The 21499-nt window shown below is 46.4% G+C and overlaps 4 protein-coding genes across 5 annotated transcripts; 3 read left to right on the top strand and 1 right to left on the bottom strand.

The window, feature by feature from the left end:
• The first annotated feature begins 1205 nt into the window (after positions 1-1205).
• Positions 1206-2215, top strand: LOC108609996 (uncharacterized). Its single transcript, XM_018001809.2, has one exon. The coding sequence runs from the start codon at positions 1307-1309 to the stop codon at positions 2069-2071; it is 765 nt and encodes a 254-aa protein (XP_017857298.1). The 5' UTR covers positions 1206-1306; the 3' UTR covers positions 2072-2215.
• A 10418-nt stretch (positions 2216-12633) lies between these two features.
• On the top strand, positions 12634-14314 carry Pka-C2 (Protein kinase, cAMP-dependent, catalytic subunit 2). 2 transcript variants are annotated; one of them, XM_018000834.2, is made up of 5 exons: positions 12634-13137; positions 13242-13471; positions 13541-13706; positions 13770-14047; positions 14100-14314. In XM_018000834.2, exons 1-5 carry the CDS (start codon positions 12961-12963, stop codon positions 14311-14313), a joined length of 1065 nt encoding a protein of 354 aa, XP_017856323.1. In that variant the 5' UTR covers positions 12634-12960; the 3' UTR covers position 14314. The 2 variants fall into 2 exon arrangements, with proteins under 2 accessions (XP_017856323.1, XP_017856324.1); XM_018000835.2 differs by having other exon boundaries at positions 12637-13137; positions 14105-14314.
• Positions 14315-14468: 154 nt separating this feature from the next.
• Positions 14469-16053, top strand: LOC108609133 (cAMP-dependent protein kinase catalytic subunit 2). The gene is made up of 4 exons (XM_018000838.2): positions 14469-15022; positions 15084-15249; positions 15307-15584; positions 15638-16053. Exons 1-4 carry the CDS (start codon positions 14628-14630, stop codon positions 15852-15854), a joined length of 1056 nt encoding a protein of 351 aa, XP_017856327.1. The 5' UTR covers positions 14469-14627; the 3' UTR covers positions 15855-16053.
• Positions 16054-17757: 1704 nt separating this feature from the next.
• Positions 17758-20093, bottom strand: Spn100A (Serpin 100A). The gene is made up of 2 exons (XM_018000833.2): positions 18918-20093; positions 17758-18837 (listed from the first exon to the last, which is right to left on the bottom strand). Exons 1-2 carry the CDS (start codon positions 20040-20042, stop codon positions 17986-17988), a joined length of 1977 nt encoding a protein of 658 aa, XP_017856322.1. The 5' UTR covers positions 20043-20093; the 3' UTR covers positions 17758-17985.
• Between the last annotated feature and the right edge of the window lie 1406 nt (positions 20094-21499).

Raw genomic sequence — 21499 nt, 5'->3', positions numbered from 1 at the left:
GCGTTATTAACTTGAAATTAGCAGGCAGAGAAATGCCGAAAAAGCCACAGAATGGCATGTAATAAGCGGAGGGGGAGGCAGTGGGAGGAGGGCAGGGACAATCAATGAATGTCCAGGACAATGCGAAATTGCTGCTCCTCAGCTCTTAATTGCTGTGACAGCTTGTGGCCAGATCCATACGCGTTCATTACGTATTTTTGGGGGATACGTTTAACGTTGAGCTATTTTCATGATGTAATAAACGAAATAAATTTTCATAATTGCAGCGATTTTCAGTTGGGGCGTAGACAGTCGGGCAGTCGAACGGTTCGAAATGCGAATCGTTCGCATTGACTCGTAAACAGCGTAAAAATATAGCCAACATTTTTATTTAGGCCACTTATTTTATTTCGCCAAGCAGCCAGATTGCTGCGACTATATGAACATATTTAATGATGACCATGAAAACTGCTTAATCGGAAGAATGAATATGAACATGAACATGAATATGAATATGAGCATGAACATGTTTCCACAGACTGGGAACCTCAGCTAGATAATAAGCGCAAAGCATAAATACTCCGGGGAAATATGAAAAGCCAAACCAAAATATTTGCACAAATTCAAATGCTCAGTTGGCGGCTTCCTTTTGCTATCTATCGAATACCCTGTACTCGGTGAAAGTGAGTAAGCAGTGGGGTATATTGGCTTGTTGATGATGCACAGTGATCTCTGAGCAAAAATTTATTTAGTAACTATATATCTTGTAGAGCGATGTACTAAAAGCGATTTGTACATCTTATAGTAAAAGTAAATATATTTATATGTACATCTATATACTTTTATCTATATGAATCTATCTATAGAAGTTATACATCTTATATTATATTACTTAAATATATTGGGAGCTAAGTCATTTTCTTCTTCTCTACCCTGATTACAGGGTATCTCATAGTCTTCTACTATCATTTGCAGCCCTGTCACTTGTGTTTTTTTGCACAAACAGCAGCATTTTTAATATAGCTGTCATTTTGGAGCCCCGCCCCCACTGCCTGCGCTCCCAGCCGAGGCAACCATTCGAGCAAGATTTTTATTGGTAATAGCAGAGACTATTTTTCGCATTTATAATATAGGGCCATATATTTTCATGAACACTAAATTATGAGGCGGCTCGCGGCTGACTAGGCGCCGTTAGGGGCTGCTTTATAGTGTACCGAAAAACTGATAAAACAATTGAAAACATTCCCCTCGCACACACACACACACACACCTCTCTGATTCTCCTGTTAACTTGGCCAAGTTTTATAAAAATTTTTGTTTTTTAGCTATGAATATCCTATGCAAATTCTTAAGTTTGGATGTAAACGAGGAGATGGCTCGACTTTTCAGCGCCTCATGCAAGCCTGACGATGCGAATGCCTCCCGCAGCTGCGAGGATTATTCCAAAGAGCCCGTCGAGTGCCTCAGCTATACCATTCGGCACAAGTATCCCAAGCGCCTGGTCACCTACGATGCGGAGGAGCGCTGCGAGCCGCGCAAAATACGCGCTTCGGATCTAGAGGAGAGCCATGAGCCGAAAGGCAAGAAATGCGAAAGCCCGACAGAGACGAAACCTGGTTCGACTGAGGCTAAGGCCACCAAGGTGGCCAGCAAATGCTCCAAGCTGTTCGACCTGCAAAAGAGGCCGACGAAGCAGCATTTGAAGATAATGGAGCGCCGTGCCAAGACGCTTTACCAACTCAGAGCTCTGCGGCGGCGGCAATGCGGGGAGTGCACGAGCACTGAGCCCAGCTGGGAGAGTCTCAGCTCGGCTGAGAGGCTCAGCTTCTGCTGGAGGTCGCTGACTCACCACGAGCTGCGCCCGACGCCTTACGAGAACTTCAGGCAGCTGTTCATGGCGCGCCACCTGGACACCTGTCCGCAGCTGAATGCGCGCAAGGTGAGCGCAATGGTGCGACCCACCTGGCTGAGCATGAAGAGCGAGCAGCGCGTGCCCTTCAATCTGCACGCCCTGCTCTATCATGTCAGCACCGGAGACCTGGATCCCTTCGATCACTGTGCGGTGCGTGTGCTCTTGAATCGCTGGCGCTGACCCTGAAGACTGCTGGGCCTGTGCTCTGGCGGGCGCATTAAGATGTCTGTCAGGCACATTTGATTTTCATTTTAATTTCCCAATTTTTTATACAAAACAGATGCTCGACAATATATATCTATATACACATGTATCATTCATCCACATGCAGTCTATTTTTATGCAGAGTTTTCGTACGTTTCGCCCATCTGCCCCGCTGGCCCAGTTCTATTGACTCTTTTCATCTGTTTTGGGTTTTTGCACTTGAGCCACAGCCGCTGAGAATTGGGGAAATGTTACAAATTGAGACGCCAAAATAATAATGGATCTCCAGCTCGCACATTTCGCACATGCTCCAAGGTCGCCTCTGACATGGCCTTGACCACTCGACGCTGCACAGCTGAGTAATCCGTGGATCACTCCGAATCGTGAACGACATTTGGCATTGGGCTTGAGAGGCAGCTCAATTAACAATCGCTGCAGATCTCTGGTGGCCAGTTTTGATGGCCCTCGACCTTCGGCCATTCGATTTGGCCATGCGCATAAATTAGCCATAAAAAAGCACAGAAGAGAGAAACAAGAACTATTTAAAATGTAATTTCGATTGGTTTACGAGCGCAATGCTTAAGTTTGTCGTGCACAAAATATATAAAAATAAAAACAATAAATAAAATTGTAGCAAATCGGATCGGAATCAGAATCAGAATCGAAACAACATTATGCTAATACAAATAATGGCCGGAGCGGATGGGCTGTGTCTGCGGCTGGTGTTGGGTTTTATTGAAAAGCCAAAGAGGTATGGGAGGGTTGGGCATGGCTGAAGGGAGGAGGGAGTTTCCACGTTTATGGCTAGCGAATTGTCGTTGACAACTTTTGGCGAGTCGCACATAAAACGAAATGAAATGGAAAACTTAAAAAACAACAACAACAACTACAACAGTAAACAGCAGAAAGGCAAGAAATCGAAATCGAAATAGAAATCGGCAATGACATCGATTCGCCACGTTTCCCCAGCTGTGCAGCTGCTCTATCGTGTGTGCGTGTGTGTGCGACTTGAAATTTATTGTTGTAGATATTGAGTTTTATAGTGTTGTGGGTCCAGCTTCCAACTTCGAACTTCCTACGCAGCCCTCGCCTAATGCGCCGCTCACGGATTTGCGCATTTTTAAGCGGCGAAATCGAAAAACAATTGGCATTCGCATGCCTGACACTCTCAGCGCGTCTCTGGCGGTGTTTTGAAGCCTCTGTGTCAAATGTGTGGCACTTACCCCCTTCGGCCCCCTGCTCACACAGTCACTCAGTCACTCAGTCGCTCAAACCCCTTTCGGCTCGTCTTTTTTTATGGCCGACTGTTGCAAAAGATTTTGTTGTTTTGATATTCGGCAATTTTATTGCCTCGACCCAAGTTCGCACCTCAATTTGTCTTCGTAAATGTGAAAAATGTGGAAATTAGTTTGGCGGCCCACAGGCGGCGGCTCGGGAGGCTGCTTGCTGCCCGCATTTCATCAATCACACGATCTGTCACACCTATCGGGGTAGGCGTGGAGGCGGTGCTTCGTATCAGTTGCAGCTACCAACAACTGTAGCGAATCTCTGTCTTCCTCTCCCCTCCCCCCACCCCCATCATCACTCACACACTCTGCCACTAAAAAAGCGAAAGGAGTGCTGGCTGCCACGCCCCTTGACTTGAGGGTCTGCTGTTAATGGCGTGCGGCCGAAATTTGTGGCATACTTGCAGGCGTTTAGCCAAAACTCAAACAGCCCGACAATCCGCCATTTCGCCAGTACGGCAGTCCGCTAGCCCGCATAGTATATCCGAATCGTTATCCACAACGTCAAAGTTTTGTGTCACTTTGCCATTTTTATGCAAAGTCGATGCGCAAACACATAACGTAAAAATCAATGGCCGAGCAGATGACTAAAGCCTCTGCGGCCACCCTCTAAATAACTAACAGCTCTATTCTGGACAGGGCCTCTTTATTAACATAACAATAATTATGGCTACGTTTTGGCTGCCCATTTGCCCAAATGCTGAGACGTTGAGCAAACAACTACAACAGCAACAACAACAACAACTGCAAATGGGATTCTGCAGCCATAAGCAAAACGCGTTCAATCACAATTGACATCCTGCCAAGGGGCAGGCGAACGGCAATCGGATGAAGTACGGCGGATGGCGAACGACGAGCGGCGAGCGGCGACCGGCGGACAGCGCACGGCGGGCAGCGGCCAACGGTCAGCAGTCGCCATCGACGCTATGCATCCGGTTCAATTGATTTTAGCCAATGAATTGAGCATATTTTTTTGTATACCCTACATTTACGTATGGGCAAGGGCATATTGATTAGATACTTGAATATGAAATGCAAATGTCGTAGGACTTGACAGCTCCAATAATGACGGGAACTAAATTTTAAGTGAGTTAAGGATGCTGCTGTTAAAATGATCGTATCTTATTTTTATACCCTGAACCCATTGAAAATGGGAAATCAGGGTATAATGGTTTTGTGAAAAGTATGTAACAGGCAGAAGGAATCATCGCAGACCCCATAAAGTATATATATTCTTGATCAGGACGACGAGCTGAGTCGATATAGCCCTGTCCGTCTGTCCGTCCGTCCGTCCGTCCGTCCGTCCGTCCGTATGAGCAAAAGGATCTCAGAAGATATAAGAGCTAGAGAGCTGAAATTTGGCAAGCATACTCGTGTATACCATAGGCAGTACAAGTTTGCTTTATTTTTTCGATAACTCATCCGATAACTTTTTTATCGAGAATAATCGAAAAATCGACAATGTTTTTTCAGCTTATTTTGAACACTTTTAGACCTGGAGACTTCAAATTTGCGTTGTATATAAAGTTAATGGATACAAAGATTTTGTAATTTACAGATTTTGGATACCACGCCCCCTTCGCCCCCAATTTGTAAAAAACGCATTTCAAGTACTAGAGACTTGTGCTTTGAAATGTACACACATTTAAGCCATATGATTACGCTCTAAAAGTTTCATTAAGATCGTATGTCTACAAAAGAAATTATTCAACAAATAAATTCTCGTTATATTGCCCACACTGCAGTGCAGCCCAAGCGCAGCCGCTGCTAGCTGCGCAGTTTGCAAAGCGCGTGCTTATACGTGCATGTGTATGTATGTGTGCATAAAAGAAGTCCAGAATGATTAGAATATCAGTTTGGAGGGTTCAGGGTATCTCCTAGTCGAGCAGTCTCGACTGGAGCCTTCTTACTTGTTTAATATAATCGTATTTTATTTTGTATATGTGTTTTCTATATACCTATAACCTTCGATTCTTTTGTTTTAAAAAAGATTGATAGTCCTAAAACTTTTATGAATGCTTTTCGAATAACTTAAGGAATAAGTTGATCTGGATTAAAGTAAGGTAACTTTATTTCAATTTTTGTAGCTAAAGATATTTTCTAAACAAGCATAGAATTTTTCCTCGAGATCTTTAATTACGAATTTCTAGAATTAATTTTATCTTCGCAGCAAAATCATCAAATCATTCACAAAAATAATTCACTTTCTCTAAATACAATACTAAAGGCAGAGTATCTTCCAGTCGAGCTAAGTCGTTGTCCTTCTTAGTTTTCTTTTTTGCCGTCATATTTGTGGGGGAGTATCACATGTAAATAGCCGAGTGTAACTGTAATTGTGACTGTGCCTCTGCCTCTGCCTCCGCCTCTGCCTGCGCCTCTGTGACAGTGAGCCGCTTCCACGTAATTAACTCCAATTGAGTCTTGGGGCACGCTGCCAGCGTCCTGTTTGGCTTGTTTGCAGAGGCAGCGGGACAAAGGCAGCCGGCACTCATTAGCGGCAGCAGCGCCCCAAAAGGGGTGGGGGAGGGGGTGTGGCAGATGCCATATAAATCGCGCTTAAACAGGAGCAAATTGACAGGCGTGCAGATTTAAGACGGCAGTTTGGCTCGCAAGTAAATCCAATTTCCGAGCGCCACTTTTAAGTCTTGCGGCTTGCAGCTTGAGGCAGAGGCTGAGGCAGAGGCTCATTCAGAGGCTGAGCCTGAGGTTGCACGTACTCGCAACACTTTTCAGCGGCAGTCGCCCACGACAGCGAGCAGCGAGCAGGAAGTGGCGGCAGGATCAGGTCATGTCGCGGTCATAAATACAACAATGCCGCTGGCAGCAAACTTTGAGCTGAAAGTGTCGCCAGCGCCATAAATTTGCGAGCGCGCAAAATTCACGGATTTATGTTGCAAGAACATGCGGTGGCAGATAGTCGAGCTGTGCGGCGCGAATACGAATACGGATACAGAGCGAAGAGCAGGAGGGGGCGGCCCTGGCGTATCCTGGTTTGGCGTATCCAGGCTAGGCAAACGTAATCCACTTTCAAGTTTGTCGCGGCTTTCATTTGTGAAATGAACACGAAACGCGGCCTCGTGCTCGCCGCTCATGTGATGCGAGTGCCACATCCTTGCGGATATCCTTCAGCAACTGCTGTAGCCTCGGCTACAGTTGCGGCTGCTTCTTCTTTTCGTTATGCCTTTTTTTTTGGGTTTCTTTTTGGCAGCCATATGCAGCGCCTGGTCGTCCTGCTCGTCCTGGTCGTCCTGCCTGACACGACTTCTTATCCAATTTGCATTTAACGCATTTTTGGCCAATTCCGCTGGCTTCGCCCAGGACAGCCGCCAAATCTATGGCACTCGCTGTCACTCGACTCTCGGCTCTCGGCTCCTCTGTGTTTGCAAATCCCATTTTGTAGCTATTTGCATTTAATACTGATGACTGTCCGTGAAATTGAGACGCGCTCGCCGAAATTAATAAAAGCGCCTGCCAAAGCAGCTGCCAGTTGGCCAAGAGCACTGAGCACTGCCAGCAGATATTGGAGAGAGGAGAGTGGCGAGTGCAGAGTGGAGAGTTGAGAGTCGAGAGAACCGCAAGTAAAAATGTTCAATAAACGTCCGGTCAAGTGCTGTTAGACGACCGCAAACGCCTTCAATATGGCTGAAACTCTCGGACGGCGGCAGTCAATTCTGCATTTTTAGCCATTTTTAGCCAGTTCCTGCAGCAGCTGACTTTGACAGCGACCGCCCGCTGGCCGTTAGTTAGTTTGCGGTTCGCCCTCTGCTCATGTGCCCGACAGTGCTACGTTCCGGGCACCAATTAAAAACGCGAATATGCCCCACTATGCTCCCTCCCACATCTGCCACAGCTTATCTCCCTGCCTCCCATTGCCAATGATTCAACTATGCCAGCTATCTGGGCACCGGGAGCGGCTGCCCATGGGGCGAGGCGGCGCGGCTAAGCGGATGGGCTTGTCGCGCTGCCTTCTGACAGGTCTAGGTATTAATTAGGTTGTTAATTTTGCATTTGGCGTGCGTCGTTCGCTATTCCCGTGAAGAACGCAGCGCCCGTAATGACACACGTGGCACGATGATAAATCTTGCGGCTTGTGCAACAGCAGCGAACACATGTCGCAGTTGCTCACTGCTCACCAACTCCTCCACTTCATAGCACGGCACGGCACGGCACGGCACGGCACGTCACTCCCTCTGCTCCTGCTCTGGGCACCTGTCTCAATTAAGCGTGCAAATCGCGCCGCTGTCAAATTTAAATGCCGCACTCTAGAAATGAGATCTCGGCGCACTCAAGATCTAAAGGCGATTTTCGCCCGCGATGCAGTTGATGATGATGTGGCATAGCATCATCTGTCCATATATATATAGATGGCTTCATCTATCTCCTCCTGCTCTATGCGGCTGCAGTTGTCATTTTGCTTTGAACACGTCTCAGGTTGATATTTCCGAGGCAAGCGGCTGCATACCTAGGGCTAAAAATGTCTCCTTAAGTGCGATCGAGCTGGTGAAATTTCAGAAATATTGCAGACTATATGGGATATATAAGGAATTGATCTTAAGAGTGTGTGGGTAATCTGGCTAAAATTCAATTTGACGTTTGTATTCATAATAAATTCTATATTATTATATATTATATTATTATAATTATATTGATATATAACCCAATTGATATGCTAAAGAACCAACATTTTGCATTTCATCAAATCTAGAGATGAGACCCCATTTGAACATCTACTTAGATAGATTTTTCAAAAATAATATAAAGATATATTAGAAATATTATAGTAGTCCAGGCAAGTTATTAAAACACATGTTCCCATTGCTGGCAAGTCTTTAAATCAGATAGAAATGGCGAAATGCCGTGGAAACTTAATGATCTGTGCCTAAATGGAGAGCCAGATATGACATGTAGGAAAAAAAGAGAGAAGAATTTATGGCACTAAACAACAACAACAATGACAACAAGAAGACGACCAAAACTAACCACCCTCCGGGAAGGGGAATACCCTGCAATGGAAACTCTTATCTACGTTCCAATGAGAGGAGAGATTCGCACAAATCACGCAAAATTTTGCACACTTAACGTGAGAGAAATGCTAAGGGTAGCTGTGAGTGTGTGTGTGTGGAGTTGCCAAGGCCAAGGGCTGAGGGTGGTGAGCTCGGAACCGATAAGAACTTGCAGCCTAATGCACCGTAGCGCTTGTGATGGAGTTTTCGACGGCGGGCATCAATTTTGCACCAATTTCCGTTTCCCCCTTGGCAAATGGACAGCAGCAGCCGCAACAACAACAACAACAGCAGCAACATTCACTAGTGGGGCATGCCACAGTTGCCAAGTGGCAACATTTCACAATTGGCCAAAAATTGAAAAGTCATAAATTCCGAGCGTCGTTTTGAAATCGAGCACGGCACGGAAATGCGCACCATGCGTGGCCAATTATTGAAATACGACTTTAATTGAATTTCAATAAAATGTTTCAGCATTTCGCATTTCCTCCAAAAATTGTCTGCATGCAATTGCGATGGCCAATTGCAATTGGCAAATGCCACCGGCTCATGTTTATTTATGGCAAATGTTAAAATTCTAGCAATTGCAATTGTTTTTATTCCCAGCATTGTTTTTATTATATGCCAAAAGCCATTTAACCGGCCGGTTACCACAGCTTCCAGTTCTCTCTATCTCTTTCTCCCTCTCTCTTTCGCTCTCTATGTGAATGCGTTGGTTTTCACTCTGAAAGGCTTACAAATTGTTGTTTAGAATATGAATAAGTACACGTAGAGAAAATTTTGATATAAAAAATAACTGAATTGATATATGATATGTATAGGGATAGAGATAATAGAGATATAGAGATTCCAAGATCAAAGTGGAGGAGTGAGAGGGGGACATAATCTATACATATGTATATGTGTTTATATATATACCTTTAGATATGTAGTCTTTACTAAATCATATCGATAAGTCTTTTTTCGATAACATCCTCTTTTATTTTTCAAACCGAAGAGAATTGAGTAATCGGTTCAAATGAGGTAATGCACTCACACGATTTTTAGGCATTGTTGTGTATTAAATTTCTGTATATTTTATTTTTGTGCAAATGCACTCATATGTACAATAATTTTGTCATGTGTATGGGACAGCATTTGTATAGAACCTGATGTCATATGCAATTGATTTATTGAGTCGATATCATCAATGGGGATCCTGTTTATGGCTGATTTATGACGATCTGACAGCACAAAAGGTGGCCAAAAAGTCAAACTGTCAGCACAGTCCAGTGCACCGGCAATAAAACTAAGTAAATGCGCATTCAAATAATCATAATCATAATCATAATAATTTCTTTAATGCCAAAACTTACCTCAAACATGGACAAAAGTCAGCCAGCTGCAAAATGTCAGCGCCGTTGCCACCCGCAGCGCGGCCCGTCGACTCGGGCTCTGGACGAATCAATGGATTACATGGAGCACACGAGCAGCAATGGCAACAATAGCGGGCGGTCCACATCGATGATTGAAGGTGAAGCCAGAAGATGAGAACGCAGGAGGCAGAAGGCAGGAGGCGGGGGGCAGGAGGCAGAAGGCAGGAGGCACGAGCGGTGGCAGGTTCGCATTGTGAGCAGACATTGGGGTGGAATTGACTGGAAACCGTTGGCACTTGCAAAGGGTTTACGAGCAAAGGTACTGGCCAGAGAGGGAGGAGAGCTGGCAGGAGTCGGAGCTGGAGGTTAACGCCAGTGACTGACAGCGGCGCGGCGCATGACAAAAGTCACATGGCCTGCGGATTAGTTACACCTTTTGCACACATGCGCGGAGGGGAGGGTTGCCGCGAGGGAGAGAGCAGGGTAGGGGGGTGTAGGACTCAGCTGAGGTGGAACACGATGACATTGTTGCTGCTTGCTGAACTGTGCAAAGTGAATGCATTTGCCGGTCATGCAGCATGCAGCACATAATCGACAAGAGAGAGAGAGAGAGAGGGAGAGAGAGAAGGAGAGAGACTGAGTGTGTGTGCCATGATTCATATCCCGTTTGTGTAGAGATTAGCGCTAATGGCGAGGGCTGCTCGCAAATGTGGCACATACATACATGCGTGTGGCGAAACCTTTCAGCATAATTGAATTTGGCCATTTTGTGCCCAGCTTTCACTTTCACCTACTTAAGCCTAGAAAGCCAGGGCAAAGAAAAAATGTCACTGATAACTAAACCAAATATTGGCCAAGAGCAGCAAAACGCCAAGACAAATGTGAAGCGTGTCAACAGTTCATCGGGGCGTCAATTACTTTGCATAAGCCAAGCAGAGGCAGTCCGCTAATACAGCTAATGAATTTTAAGTGCGGCTGCCAGCAGCCAAAGAAATGGCAATTGCTCCGCCTGGAGGAGATACGTGTGCGTATGACTTAATCTGCTCTCGGCCCGCTTAGCGAACGCATCTTCCCAAGGCGTCCGAGACGCAGTCGAATTCGAGGCCAATGGACGTGGATGTGTGTATTTATGGAAAGGCCTAGCGAGCCAGATATTATCCGTTTATTTATTGCAGTCGTTAACATATCTTAGCCCACTGGAGTTTATCTTGTCTCTCTCTCTCTCTGTATGTATGCGTGTGTGTGTGTGTGACGGGTCTCATCTTGTGGCTGTATGTTAAATGAGCCAAGCTTTTGGATTGGGTCGTTCTAAGTGATATTGTTTAGTTTTTGCACGATTTCTAATTTACTGGTTAGCTTCAAGTTGAGAGAGACGGCAAGAGGGAGGGAGAGAGTGAGAGAGAGAACGTTGGAGAGTGCAAGTGAAAGCGGTTGGGTTCAACGTAGAGCAGCAATTGCGTTATGTTAAGTACGTGACAAATTTTCGAAATTTTAAGTGTATTAAAAACCATATGAGAATATGGAGTATGCAGTGAATTAGTTAGCAGAATCACTGTCAAGTGGTTAGAGGCGATTTGAGGCATGCTGATGAGAGCTATTCCTCGCTATAGAGATATACAAAATTTCCATTATAATTTACTTGAGTTTAAACTGACTGATACGATCTATACTCTAGTGAACTGTGAGTTGCTGAGAAGCCTATGTAGTGTTGCTGAGATGATATGAGATAATATGAGATGATATGATATGACAAGATATCGTCGAAAATCAAACCTAAGGGATTATCTCTCATTGACATATCGAAAGAATCAATGTAAATTGAACTTCAAAATACTCCCAAAACTCTTTTAAGAGCTTGCATTTACTTGAAATGATAATGATATGAATAAGATATATAACCTTATATGGTCGAAACCGATTATACCGTAGCTTAAGGAACCGTCGTGATACTCGGAAGACGCTATAACTGTATAAGTTTGTCAGAGTCGTTATAACCGGATTCTACCGTATAATTTATAATCTAATTGCTCAATAAACGTTAGTGCTAATTGAAAATGAAAGCTAACTTTAATTAAGCACCGGTTTCTAGGGTCTTACATCCCACCAAAATCTATTATATTATGTGAAAAACTGCTCAACCTAGGAACCGATCAAGTATTTGTGCAACAGTCTGATTGTCTTTCAATTTGAAACATTGCCACTGAAGCATTTGTCAATGAATAATGAAGTTTTCGAATACAAATGTCACCACATTAGAAGCAACCCCAAACATATTTAGAAAGACATTTGCACATGCCTCGGCACACACAAGAGCCAAGAGCCTAGACAAAGCCGAACCTTTTGGTAATTGCCTGCCAGCCCCAAGGTCCCTTCACAGCCCCCACTCAAGTTAAGGCTTAAAACGCTGAAAGATAATGATTAATTGTCAATTTGCGTCCAACAACGGGCAGACGCCACACATAACACATGGCCAAAATGCCCGAAATGGCCAATAACGGGTCGTCGTTCGCTAGTTACCTTAAAAGCCATGCAACAACCGGAGCATCCGGTTCGCTCTTATCAGCATCTGTCTTCAGCTGCAGACCTAGATGGCCGACGTGTCCATCATCGCATGCCAACTGCAAACGTGTAGAGGCTCCTAGTTGAGAGTCGAGAGCTGAGAGCTGAGAGATGAAAGCTGACTAGCTGACATGTAGAAATAAATGTACTAGAAAATTACGAACTTATGTAATCTTGGTTAGCATCATTTATCAACTGGACGTTTTGCAATTTTTCTTACTTTTGCCGGACCGCATCAAGAAGTCGGTGACGTGAACGTTAAGGTTGACAGTGACTAGGACTGTGACTGTGACTGCGACTGCCACTGGGATTGGGATTGGGATTGGGACTGTGACGTTGATATGTGTGGCCGACGCACAGGAAATTGGCATTTGATGTGGTCATGCAGTCATGCGGTGTCTGTCTGGCTGGGGGTCGGTGCTTATTTGTCATACCTTGGCCTAATTTAGACGGCACGCCCAACTAATTGAAATAGTGTTCGAGAGTGAATGTAGATGTGTGTTGCCTTTTCTGTTTTTTCGTTTGTCAAATAATTGAAACAACACAAAAGCAAACAAAATTATGAATGCCCAAATTATTCGTTTACTGATTATCAGATATCCTACTCCCAAGTGTTGTCCATCCTTATTGTGGAAAATGATTAAGAGGCCAGTGAGCTGATTATGAGTAGCCAGAACTTGCGCCAATATTTTAATGCAAAGGAAGACTACACAGCCACACTCGATAAGCTTAAGGTGGACTTTGAGCAGCGTTGGAAGTCCCAGGAACCATCGCCGTACACCAACCTTGAGAGTTACGTGCAGCGAGCAATCATTGGCAATGGCAGTTTTGGCACTGTTGTGAGTTATCCCGATCGATATTTGTGTGATCTACTCCCCCCTCTCTCTCTATATATACAAATATATAAAAATATATATATACACATATCTCCGTTCGAGTGCAGCTGTTGGTTAAGGAAAAGAAAGGCAAAAATTATTATGCAGCTAAGATGATGAATAAGGACGATCTGGTGCGGCTGAAGCAAGTCGGTCACGTGCACAACGAGAAGACCGTACTTAGCTCCGTTCGATTCCCATTTCTTGTGCACTTGATCGATGCCAGCAAGGACTTTGACTATTTGTATCTCGTGTTGCCGTTTGTCAATGGCGGCGAGCTGTTCACCTACCATCGCAAGTGAGTTCTAGCCTTAACTTCGATTCGATCTGCAAATATACAGACACAGTCCTTCCCCTATGCACCAAGAGTGCGAAAATTCAATGAGAAGCAATCGCGATTCTATGGGGTCCAAGTGCTTCTGGCCCTCGAGTACTTGCATCATATGAGCCTCATTTATCGCGATTTGAAGCCGGAGAATATCTTAATGGATGCTCGCGGCTACATCAAGGTGACAGATTTCGGGTTTACCAAGGTAAGACGGCAATTCTTTCCGATCCTTAGCTCATATATCTATGTTGAAGACTGATCTACTTAGCGTGTGGACAATAGGACGTCGACACTTTGTGGTACACCCGAATATTTGGCACCGGAAATCATTCAACTTCGGCCGTACTCAAAGTCCGTTGACTGGTGGGCGTTTGGTATACTGATCTATGAGTTTGTGGCTGGCCATTCGCCGTTTTCGATGCATAATCGTGACGTCATATTGATGTACTCGAAAATTTGCTTGGGCGAATATCGAATACCTTCGTTTTTTACGGCCCAGCTGAAAAGCTTGATTGAGAACTTGTTGCAGAGTGAGCCCTCAAAGCGGTAAGCACTCCGGAACCATTTAACGGGCTGCATTTCAAGCATACTTCTTCAGTTTAGGTAACTCAACCGAGGGCTCTACGGATATCAAGAACCATCCATGGTTTCAAGGCGTCGACTGGTATGCAATCCTTAATCAAGATATTAGCCCGCCCTACCTACCGACCGTTACCAGTATTGAAGATTTGTCAAATTTTGAAAATTTTGAGTCCAAAACGAAATTGAAATCGAAAATAAATCGCCACCCAGACTTGTTTAATAATTTTTAAACGTTGGTCTTCCAATATGTTTTGTTTTCGCTGCTGAGCTTTGGTTCATCTGATAACTGCGATAGCTAGCAATGTGAGCTCCACAAGAAACTACGCTATGCTGCTCAGAGCTGAATGTGGATCATCAAGGTCTACAAGTAGCCCTTGTGTTATTTTTCATTATTATGAATTTTATTTGCTTGACTAGCTTGTCCCAAAATGTGTGTAGTATTTAGTCGAAATTCTTGGTGCATTTATTAATAGTTTTATACACATAACCAAAAATAACAATAAAAATTAGAAAACCAAACTAAATTAATGGGCGGGTATCCACTATGGATCCGCAGTACTTTAGTCCGAAGGTTGACTATGGTGTCATACTGGATAAGCTGAAGGATGAGTTCAACAAGAAGTTCGTTCGCAATACCCCATCGCCGTCGTGCGGTCTCGATAACTTCATCATCAAGGCGACCCTGGGTGCTGGCTCGTTTGGCAAGGTGCAGTTGGTGAAGGAGAAGGACGGCGACAACTATTACGCCTCGAAGCAGCTGAGCAAGGATCAAATTATCAAGACCAAACAGGTCTCGCATGTCATGAGCGAGAAAAAAGTGCTCAACTCAATGTGCTTTCCATTCACCGTTAATCTGATATCTTCGTTTAAGGACAACGACAGCCTCTACCTCGTCCTGCCGCTTATAATGGGTGGCGAGCTCTTTACCTATCATCGCAAGTGAGTCGGCAACTATATATCATATATCTTAACTATCTATTTCATCGGATTCCCATTGCAGAGTTCGCAAATTCAGCGAAAAACAGGCTCGCTTCTATGCGGCTCAGGTGTTTCTCGCCCTGGAATATCTCCATTATTGCAGTCTTTTGTATCGCGATCTGAAGCCCGAAAATATTATGCTCGATAAGAATGGCTATCTGAAGGTGACGGATTTTGGCTTTGCTAAAGTAAGTGTGCTTCGCTAAAGGCAAGTTGATTTGTAAATTCTTTCTCTTCTCCTGCAGAAAGTGGAGACGCGTACAATGACCCTGTGTGGCACGCCGGAGTATCTGCCACCGGAGATAATACAGTCGAAGCCCTATGGAACCAGCGTCGATTGGTGGGCCTTTGGTGTGCTAATCTACGAGTTTGTTGCCGGCCATTCGCCCTTCGCCACCCACAGTCGCGACGTCATGGTCATGTACAACAAGATCTGCGAGGGGGACTACAAAATGCCCAGTGCTTTCTCGGGGCCTTTGCGTCATCTGGTGGATCATTTACTGCAAGTGGATCTTTCGAAAAGGCAAGTGTGCTCTGCTCTGATATCTGTAATCTAAATGTTAACGGTATTTGCAGATTTGGCAATTTAATTGGGGGCAACAAGGACATCAAGAACCATGAGTGGTTCAAGGAAGTGGAGTGGATTCCGCTGCTCAACCAGACCATACAGCCCCCATACACGCCCACAATTTCGAATGCCGAGGACATTTCCAACTTCGACAAGCACAACGATGCTAAACAGAAACCAAAGTCAAAGACCGTCAAGCATGAAGAAGCTTTTGTAGATTTCTAGCAAGCAGTGTGACCTACAATAGAGCAAAACTGAATTCATTTGGAGCCCTGTCAATGTAATCTATAAAATGTATCCATCAATCGGAGAATCAACCTACAATAGATTAAAAATAATACCAAAGCAATAGGTATATCTATTCATAAATAGTTTAGCATTTTGAGGAAATAAAGTTGAAAATTGTCTTACACTGTGAAACACAGACGTGGACGTTTTTTGACAGCCGCTCACTCACCCACCCAACCACTCACTCACTCCAGTGGAGCAGCAGCAGCAGCAGCTCCCCTTTGTCAGTTGGCGCCCACATGTGCTCATTAGATTTTCACGCCGCAAATGTCAGCGTGAATCGGCGCTGGAAAATTCGTCTTGTTTCGGTTTAGTTCTCGGAAAACAGCTGGCCCTGTTGGAAATTCCACAGATTTCCCACACTTGTTGCCTGCAGCCGGGCGCATTTTTAATTCGTTGAACTTGACTTGTAATGGGACTTGAAGCAGCCAAATAAATCTGGAAGACGTTGCGTGACTCTTTGTTGAAATTGCCATCAAGTAAATGTTTGTCTCTGATGCAATTGGATGAATTTATTGCGTCTCGGCCTATTTACTTGTCAGGCGGAGGCAGGGGTATGCCAAAGAACTTTCCTTTTCTTTTATTCATTACAACTGATTGTTTGAGCTAAGAGTGTCCAAGTCCTGTTAAACTACACTGCTCTCGAAAAAACAACAGATACTCACTTGTTATTCATGCGGACTATGTTGCGCAATGTTTAAACGAGTTGACGACAAAGACCAAAAAAAAAAAAAGAAGAAAAGAAGATGAAAATGTGGCCAGAAAGAAAGCAGCCCTTATAAATCTTGGATACCTTTCGGGGCTACTCTGCATATCTGGCAGCATTGATTTATATGCAAGACTTAATAAAAATAGAGCGAACGCCAGACGCCAGCCTGGCCCACAAATACCTTGGCCAGCGCCAGCGACTCCTTTGTCCAGTGGCTAACAAAACAAAGAGGCAAAGGAAAAAGTCCACAGAAAAAAAAAAAAAACAAAAAAAAAACAAGGAAAAAAGTTATGATTATCATAATTTTTGTTACGTGAGTTTTCATGTGGAAAAGATGAAACATCATCGTCTGCTCGGCTGGCAGCTAGCCGGGAGGCCAGGAGGCCAGCAGGAGTTGGTCTGCGTCTCCAGGCACAGCCGGGCCGAGCAGGAGGCTGGGGTGGCTGGAAGTCGTCATCACTATAATCATGGCACGCATTTACTCCTGTTTTTACCTCTGGCTCTTGGCGCCCGACAGCCTGGCGCCAGCATTCGCAATCGTGTCTGCGTCTTTGCTCCCAGACATCCACTTTCAGTGCTGTGTTTCGGCTTGTGCTGCGAGTGCTGCGAGTGCTGGGCGTGCTGCGAGTGCGGAACTAGAACCTGGCTGGCCACCTTGGCTGGCTGTTGGCGAAAAGAAGACATCATGCATTCTAATGAGACTTTTAATTGCTGCCCATTGACCACTTGAAGGGAAGGGCTGTCCGATTTGCCAAGGCTGACAGCCAGCCAGCCATCCAGCCAGCTAGGCAGGGGCACGTGTCGGATGCGCCGCTTTCGCTTGAGTAGCCTGAGAATTGATGGAACTCGGAGTAAAGTCAACAAAGCAGACGCACACGGCACATCAAGCAACCCCCGAGCCCTGGCCCAACTCTCAACTCACAATTCTCAGCTCTCAATTCACCATTCTCAATCTCGAGGCAACTGCAATGACAAATTTGCTGCACGGAAATTAGCGATGCCCACCGCCAGATACATTTCATATTACAGACAGACAATTGAATCCTGAGGGTTGATCTCGCTGCCAGTTGCTTATTATTATTGTTGTTGTTGTTGCTGTTGTTGTTGTTAGTCAGCGAGTAAGCGAATTAATTGTTGTTTTGATTGCGCAGCAAATGGACGCCGAGTCCGCTAGGCTGCGTCTGCTCAAGTGGCTGGGAAAAATCTGACGCGGCATCGGCAGGAAACTTTATTTTGCTTTTTTCTTGTTTGTGGAATATGAAATTCTTGTTTATTGCGTGTGAGCACTTAGAGCTATGGAAATCGGTGAAAATTCGTTACGAAACTTAAGAGCTAGGCGATTGATTGATGTGGGAAGATCTACGACTGCTCCAGCTCCACCTCTATGGACACGGGCGGCAGCTCATCCACGGACTCGGGCGCGTACACCTTGCCAGAGGCAAGCACCACTTGATTCCTGCAGTCCACAATGAAGTAGGCGAACGGGCGATTCACATCGAAGCGCTCTACGCCCGGCTCCGGCTCCGGCTCTGGCACCGGCAGCACGGCAGCTGCCTCGGTGGCAATCGGCGAGCGGGCCTGGATGTTGGCAGCGGAGAGGGAATTGGTGCTGCTGCCATCCTCGTCGACGCGCACGCTCACGAACTGCACAATCTCGTCAATGTGCAGATCCTCGTCCTCGGACATCAGGTTAAGCTGTGCCTCGGTGCGGGAGAAGAGCCGCTTCAGGCCCATCTGCTTGAGCATTGCCTCGGAGCGCGAGGTCTCCATCACCTGGAACTTGGGCAGCGTGACGTGCAGCTCCTTGAGTAGGATGTGCTCCCGTGCGTACTTGTAGTCGCTGGGTTCCAGCTGGGCGATCACTTCGCTGAGGCCCTCGGGCTCGTTGGGCAGCACGATGCAGAGACTGTACTGGTCGTTCTCGTAGGGCAGCGAGAGCAGGCGCGCCTTCAGGTGGGGCAAGTCGGAGACATTGAACTTGCCGCGGGCGTGCATCATGGGCGTCTTCATGGCGTCCTCGTTTGTCATGAAGAAGAACTCGTCGCTGCCGTCGCGCAGCTGGTAGAACGGTTGACGCCAGCTGCCGTGGAAGTAGAGTCCATTGAAGAGCAGCATCTTGGTCTTGGCATCATTGGCCCGACCCGTGATGGCGTTGGCGCTCAGAGCGCAGGCAATGTCGTCCTTGCGGAACAGACTGCGACCACCGTAGACCTGACAGGAGACGAAAGAGAAGCGAAGTTAGTTAAGAGAAAAGTCACCTGAGAATATCTGCAGCTGCAGCTGAGACATACCCGCGCCACTGAGCTGAGATGCGACTCGAGGGCAATCATAATCTCGTCGGCGCCCTCCTTGACCATTGACTTGACGGCATTTTCCAGTTTCTGCAGGGGCAGGCGCACCTTCTCGGGTTCACTGGCGGTCACCTGGTTGGCAGCACTGCTCTGCTCGCTGGGCAGCAGCTTGCGCAGCTTTTCATCCTCCTGCACCGTCTCGTTCTCCTCCATATTTGGATTCTGTTCGGCATTGGCATCGCTGCGCTTGCTCTGCTGCTTCTCGGCAACATTTTCCTTAACGGTCAGGGCGATTTCAGCTGGTTTTTCTAGTTTTTCCACTGGTGCATCGGTGTTGCTGCTGCTGCTGCTATCGGCATCCGTTGCCGTCTGCTCGGTGGTCAGCTGCTCCCTCTCACTCTGCAGCTGCTCTGCCTCGGCCAAGGCAACTGGTTTTTCCACATACTGCTTGTCATCCACCTCACGATCGAACTTGGAGGCCTCCTTGTTGACCACCTCCTCGCCGTAGCTGTCCTCGCTGATGCCGATGGGAGCATCGTCGTCCACGTTAATGCGCTTCAGGGTCTCGAAGCCGATCACATCCTTGCTGTTGCTGGGCTCTGTGCCATCCCCGTCCGTGCCGCTGCCCTCCAGCGCCAAGCTGCTCGGCTCCTGCCAGTCGGACTCCTCCCTATTGATGTCCTTCACCTCGGCGTAGTAGTGACGCTGCAGCAGCTGCTTGTAGTCCTCGCGCACGCTGTTGTTGCGATAGACATAGAACCAGGTCTGGAACGAGGGCAGCGCATCGACTGTGTCTCGCTTCTGGAAGACGGCCAAGGCCTGCTCGAAGGCTGCTCTCAGCTGCTGTCGCTCCTTCGGGAAGCCAAAGACTTGGCCAAACTCCGCGTAGGTCTCGCCATCGGCACCCTCTGCTAGCGTGGCCAGAATGGTGGCTACTCCCAGTGGGGAATACACCTGGTTGGCGTCGATGTCTTTGTTGTGCTTCAGCAGCTGCGTGGCAATCAGCTGCGAGGCCTCGCTGGCAAACGAGCTGGGCAAGGCGTTCTCCCTAGCCCCGAGAGATGGCAGGGAATACACTATGCTGGCACCAGCCAGCAACGACAATAGGTGGAGCACTGCTTTCATTCTTTACGAGACGTTGACGATCGCGCCTGAGTCGCGAATGAAGCTCAAGAAAGTTGGCCAAAGACTTTTTATAAACAGCCAACCGAGAATCAGTTGCGTTCAGAATAGACGTCGACGCCGACGCCGACTTCATTAAACTGGTTACAGAGCAGCAAGCAGAGGCAGCAGGCAGAGCTAGCGGCAGAGGCAGCGGCAGCAGCAGCAGCGCCAGCTACGGCAGTAACAAGCTCTGACAAATCCAATTCCATTGGAGCCCAGCTTGAGGGCCAAATCTAACAATCGATGGGCAATTGTTGAAGAAAGTCGCGCTCCAACGAAAGTGGAAGTGGCGTGGGCTTCAAGCAGCGCCAGCAGAGCGCCACGGCTCTCCAAGTGCTCCACGGTAAATGGGTCAAGCAAACAACAATCGATATGCAAATGCAGGCGGCAAACAGAAGAAAAACCAAAAGCCCAAAAAAAGTTCAAAGTCATTGAAACGTTAACAGGTTTTCATATGGCCTACGTGTTGGCCATTTGATTTTCTGGCTTCGATGTGGGCTAATTGCGTTTTCATGTTCACGCTGTTGACGCTGTGGCAATCGCCAGACCCACGGATTAAGCAATCCCCACAAAGATTACCTTAGCCACTGGGTGTGCGGATCATGCAACAATTGATTCGCAGCGTGTTCTCTGTGTGTACCTGGGCACGCTTAACCCAATTTCGATGCAAACATCAACAGCGAACAGCGATCGGAAAGCGTCAACACAATTCGAGGGCACTGAACTTGGCCATCATCAGAGCCACAACCAGAGCTGAAGCTGACGCTGGCGCAGGCGCTGGCGCCGGCGTCGACTTGATTTTGATTATCAAATGCGGAAAGCGGGCGAAAGCGAGCAGAACTTGGTCGAACCACGTCGACTGCGCTGCTACCAGCTCCAGTTCCAGCCACAGCTACAGCTCCAGGTGTGAGTCGCTAATAAAATGTTAAATTTAAACAAGCTTCCAAACGAGTTTCCATCCACTTAGAACAAGCCGCACAAAAATTTGCACAATTGCAATGCCGTTGATGTTAATCAAGGAGCAGGGGCTGGGCGGGGCGGACGGGTAAAGTTTTGTAATGCTTTCAGACCCGGGGCAGCGAACTCTGTGAGCCACAACACGGAACAGAAACCCGACAGCAGCTCTTATGCAATTTATTTAGCCAGCAGTCCAATCAATTCAACAGAGATTCTAACCCAGCTCGTTAGCAACGATTTTAGGAGAGGTTTGTCAGGCCATATATGGAAACAAGAACTTTAATCGAGATGAGAGTAGCTGAGAATAGATTTCATTGAGGAATACTTGAAAGTCGAATACTCAGTATTTTATACTTATTTTGATAGAAAATTTGAAAGCACATTGAAGCTTAATATTAAATATGAGCTCTATTGTATGCTTAAGCATTTTAAGACTGAGCGCTTCTTAAAATAATATGACA

The sequence above is a fragment of the Drosophila arizonae genome, chromosome 2, assembly GCF_054131065.1.
Source record: "Drosophila arizonae isolate 15081-1271.41 chromosome 2, UAZ_ARI_1.0, whole genome shotgun sequence".
In the NCBI taxonomy this organism is placed as follows: domain Eukaryota; kingdom Metazoa; phylum Arthropoda; class Insecta; order Diptera; family Drosophilidae; genus Drosophila; species Drosophila arizonae.
Note: the sequence above shows the minus strand (reverse complement) of the source record. Positions and strands in the feature narration are given on the sequence as shown.

Excerpts from the sequence above, each read along its gene's own strand:
- Pka-C2 (XM_018000834.2), top strand. The coding sequence starts at position 12,961 with ATGAGTAGCCAGAACTTGCGCCAATATTTTAATGCAAAGGAAGACTAC. Across the intron at positions 13,138-13,241 it reads ATGGCAGTTTTGGCACTGTT|CTGTTGGTTAAGGAAAAGAA; the intron begins GTGAGTTATCCC and ends GTTCGAGTGCAG. Across the intron at positions 14,048-14,099 it reads CAGAGTGAGCCCTCAAAGCG|TTTAGGTAACTCAACCGAGG; the intron begins GTAAGCACTCCG and ends ATACTTCTTCAG.
- Spn100A (XM_018000833.2), bottom strand. The coding sequence starts at position 20,042 with ATGAAAGCAGTGCTCCACCTATTGTCGTTGCTGGCTGGTGCCAGCATA. Across the intron at positions 18,838-18,917 it reads ATCTCAGCTCAGTGGCGCGG|GTCTACGGTGGTCGCAGTCT; the intron begins GTATGTCTCAGC and ends GTCTCCTGTCAG.
- LOC108609996 (XM_018001809.2), top strand. The coding sequence starts at position 1,307 with ATGAATATCCTATGCAAATTCTTAAGTTTGGATGTAAACGAGGAGATG.
- LOC108609133 (XM_018000838.2), top strand. The coding sequence starts at position 14,628 with ATGGATCCGCAGTACTTTAGTCCGAAGGTTGACTATGGTGTCATACTG. Across the intron at positions 15,023-15,083 it reads CTCTTTACCTATCATCGCAA|AGTTCGCAAATTCAGCGAAA; the intron begins GTGAGTCGGCAA and ends TTCCCATTGCAG. Across the intron at positions 15,585-15,637 it reads CAAGTGGATCTTTCGAAAAG|ATTTGGCAATTTAATTGGGG; the intron begins GCAAGTGTGCTC and ends CGGTATTTGCAG.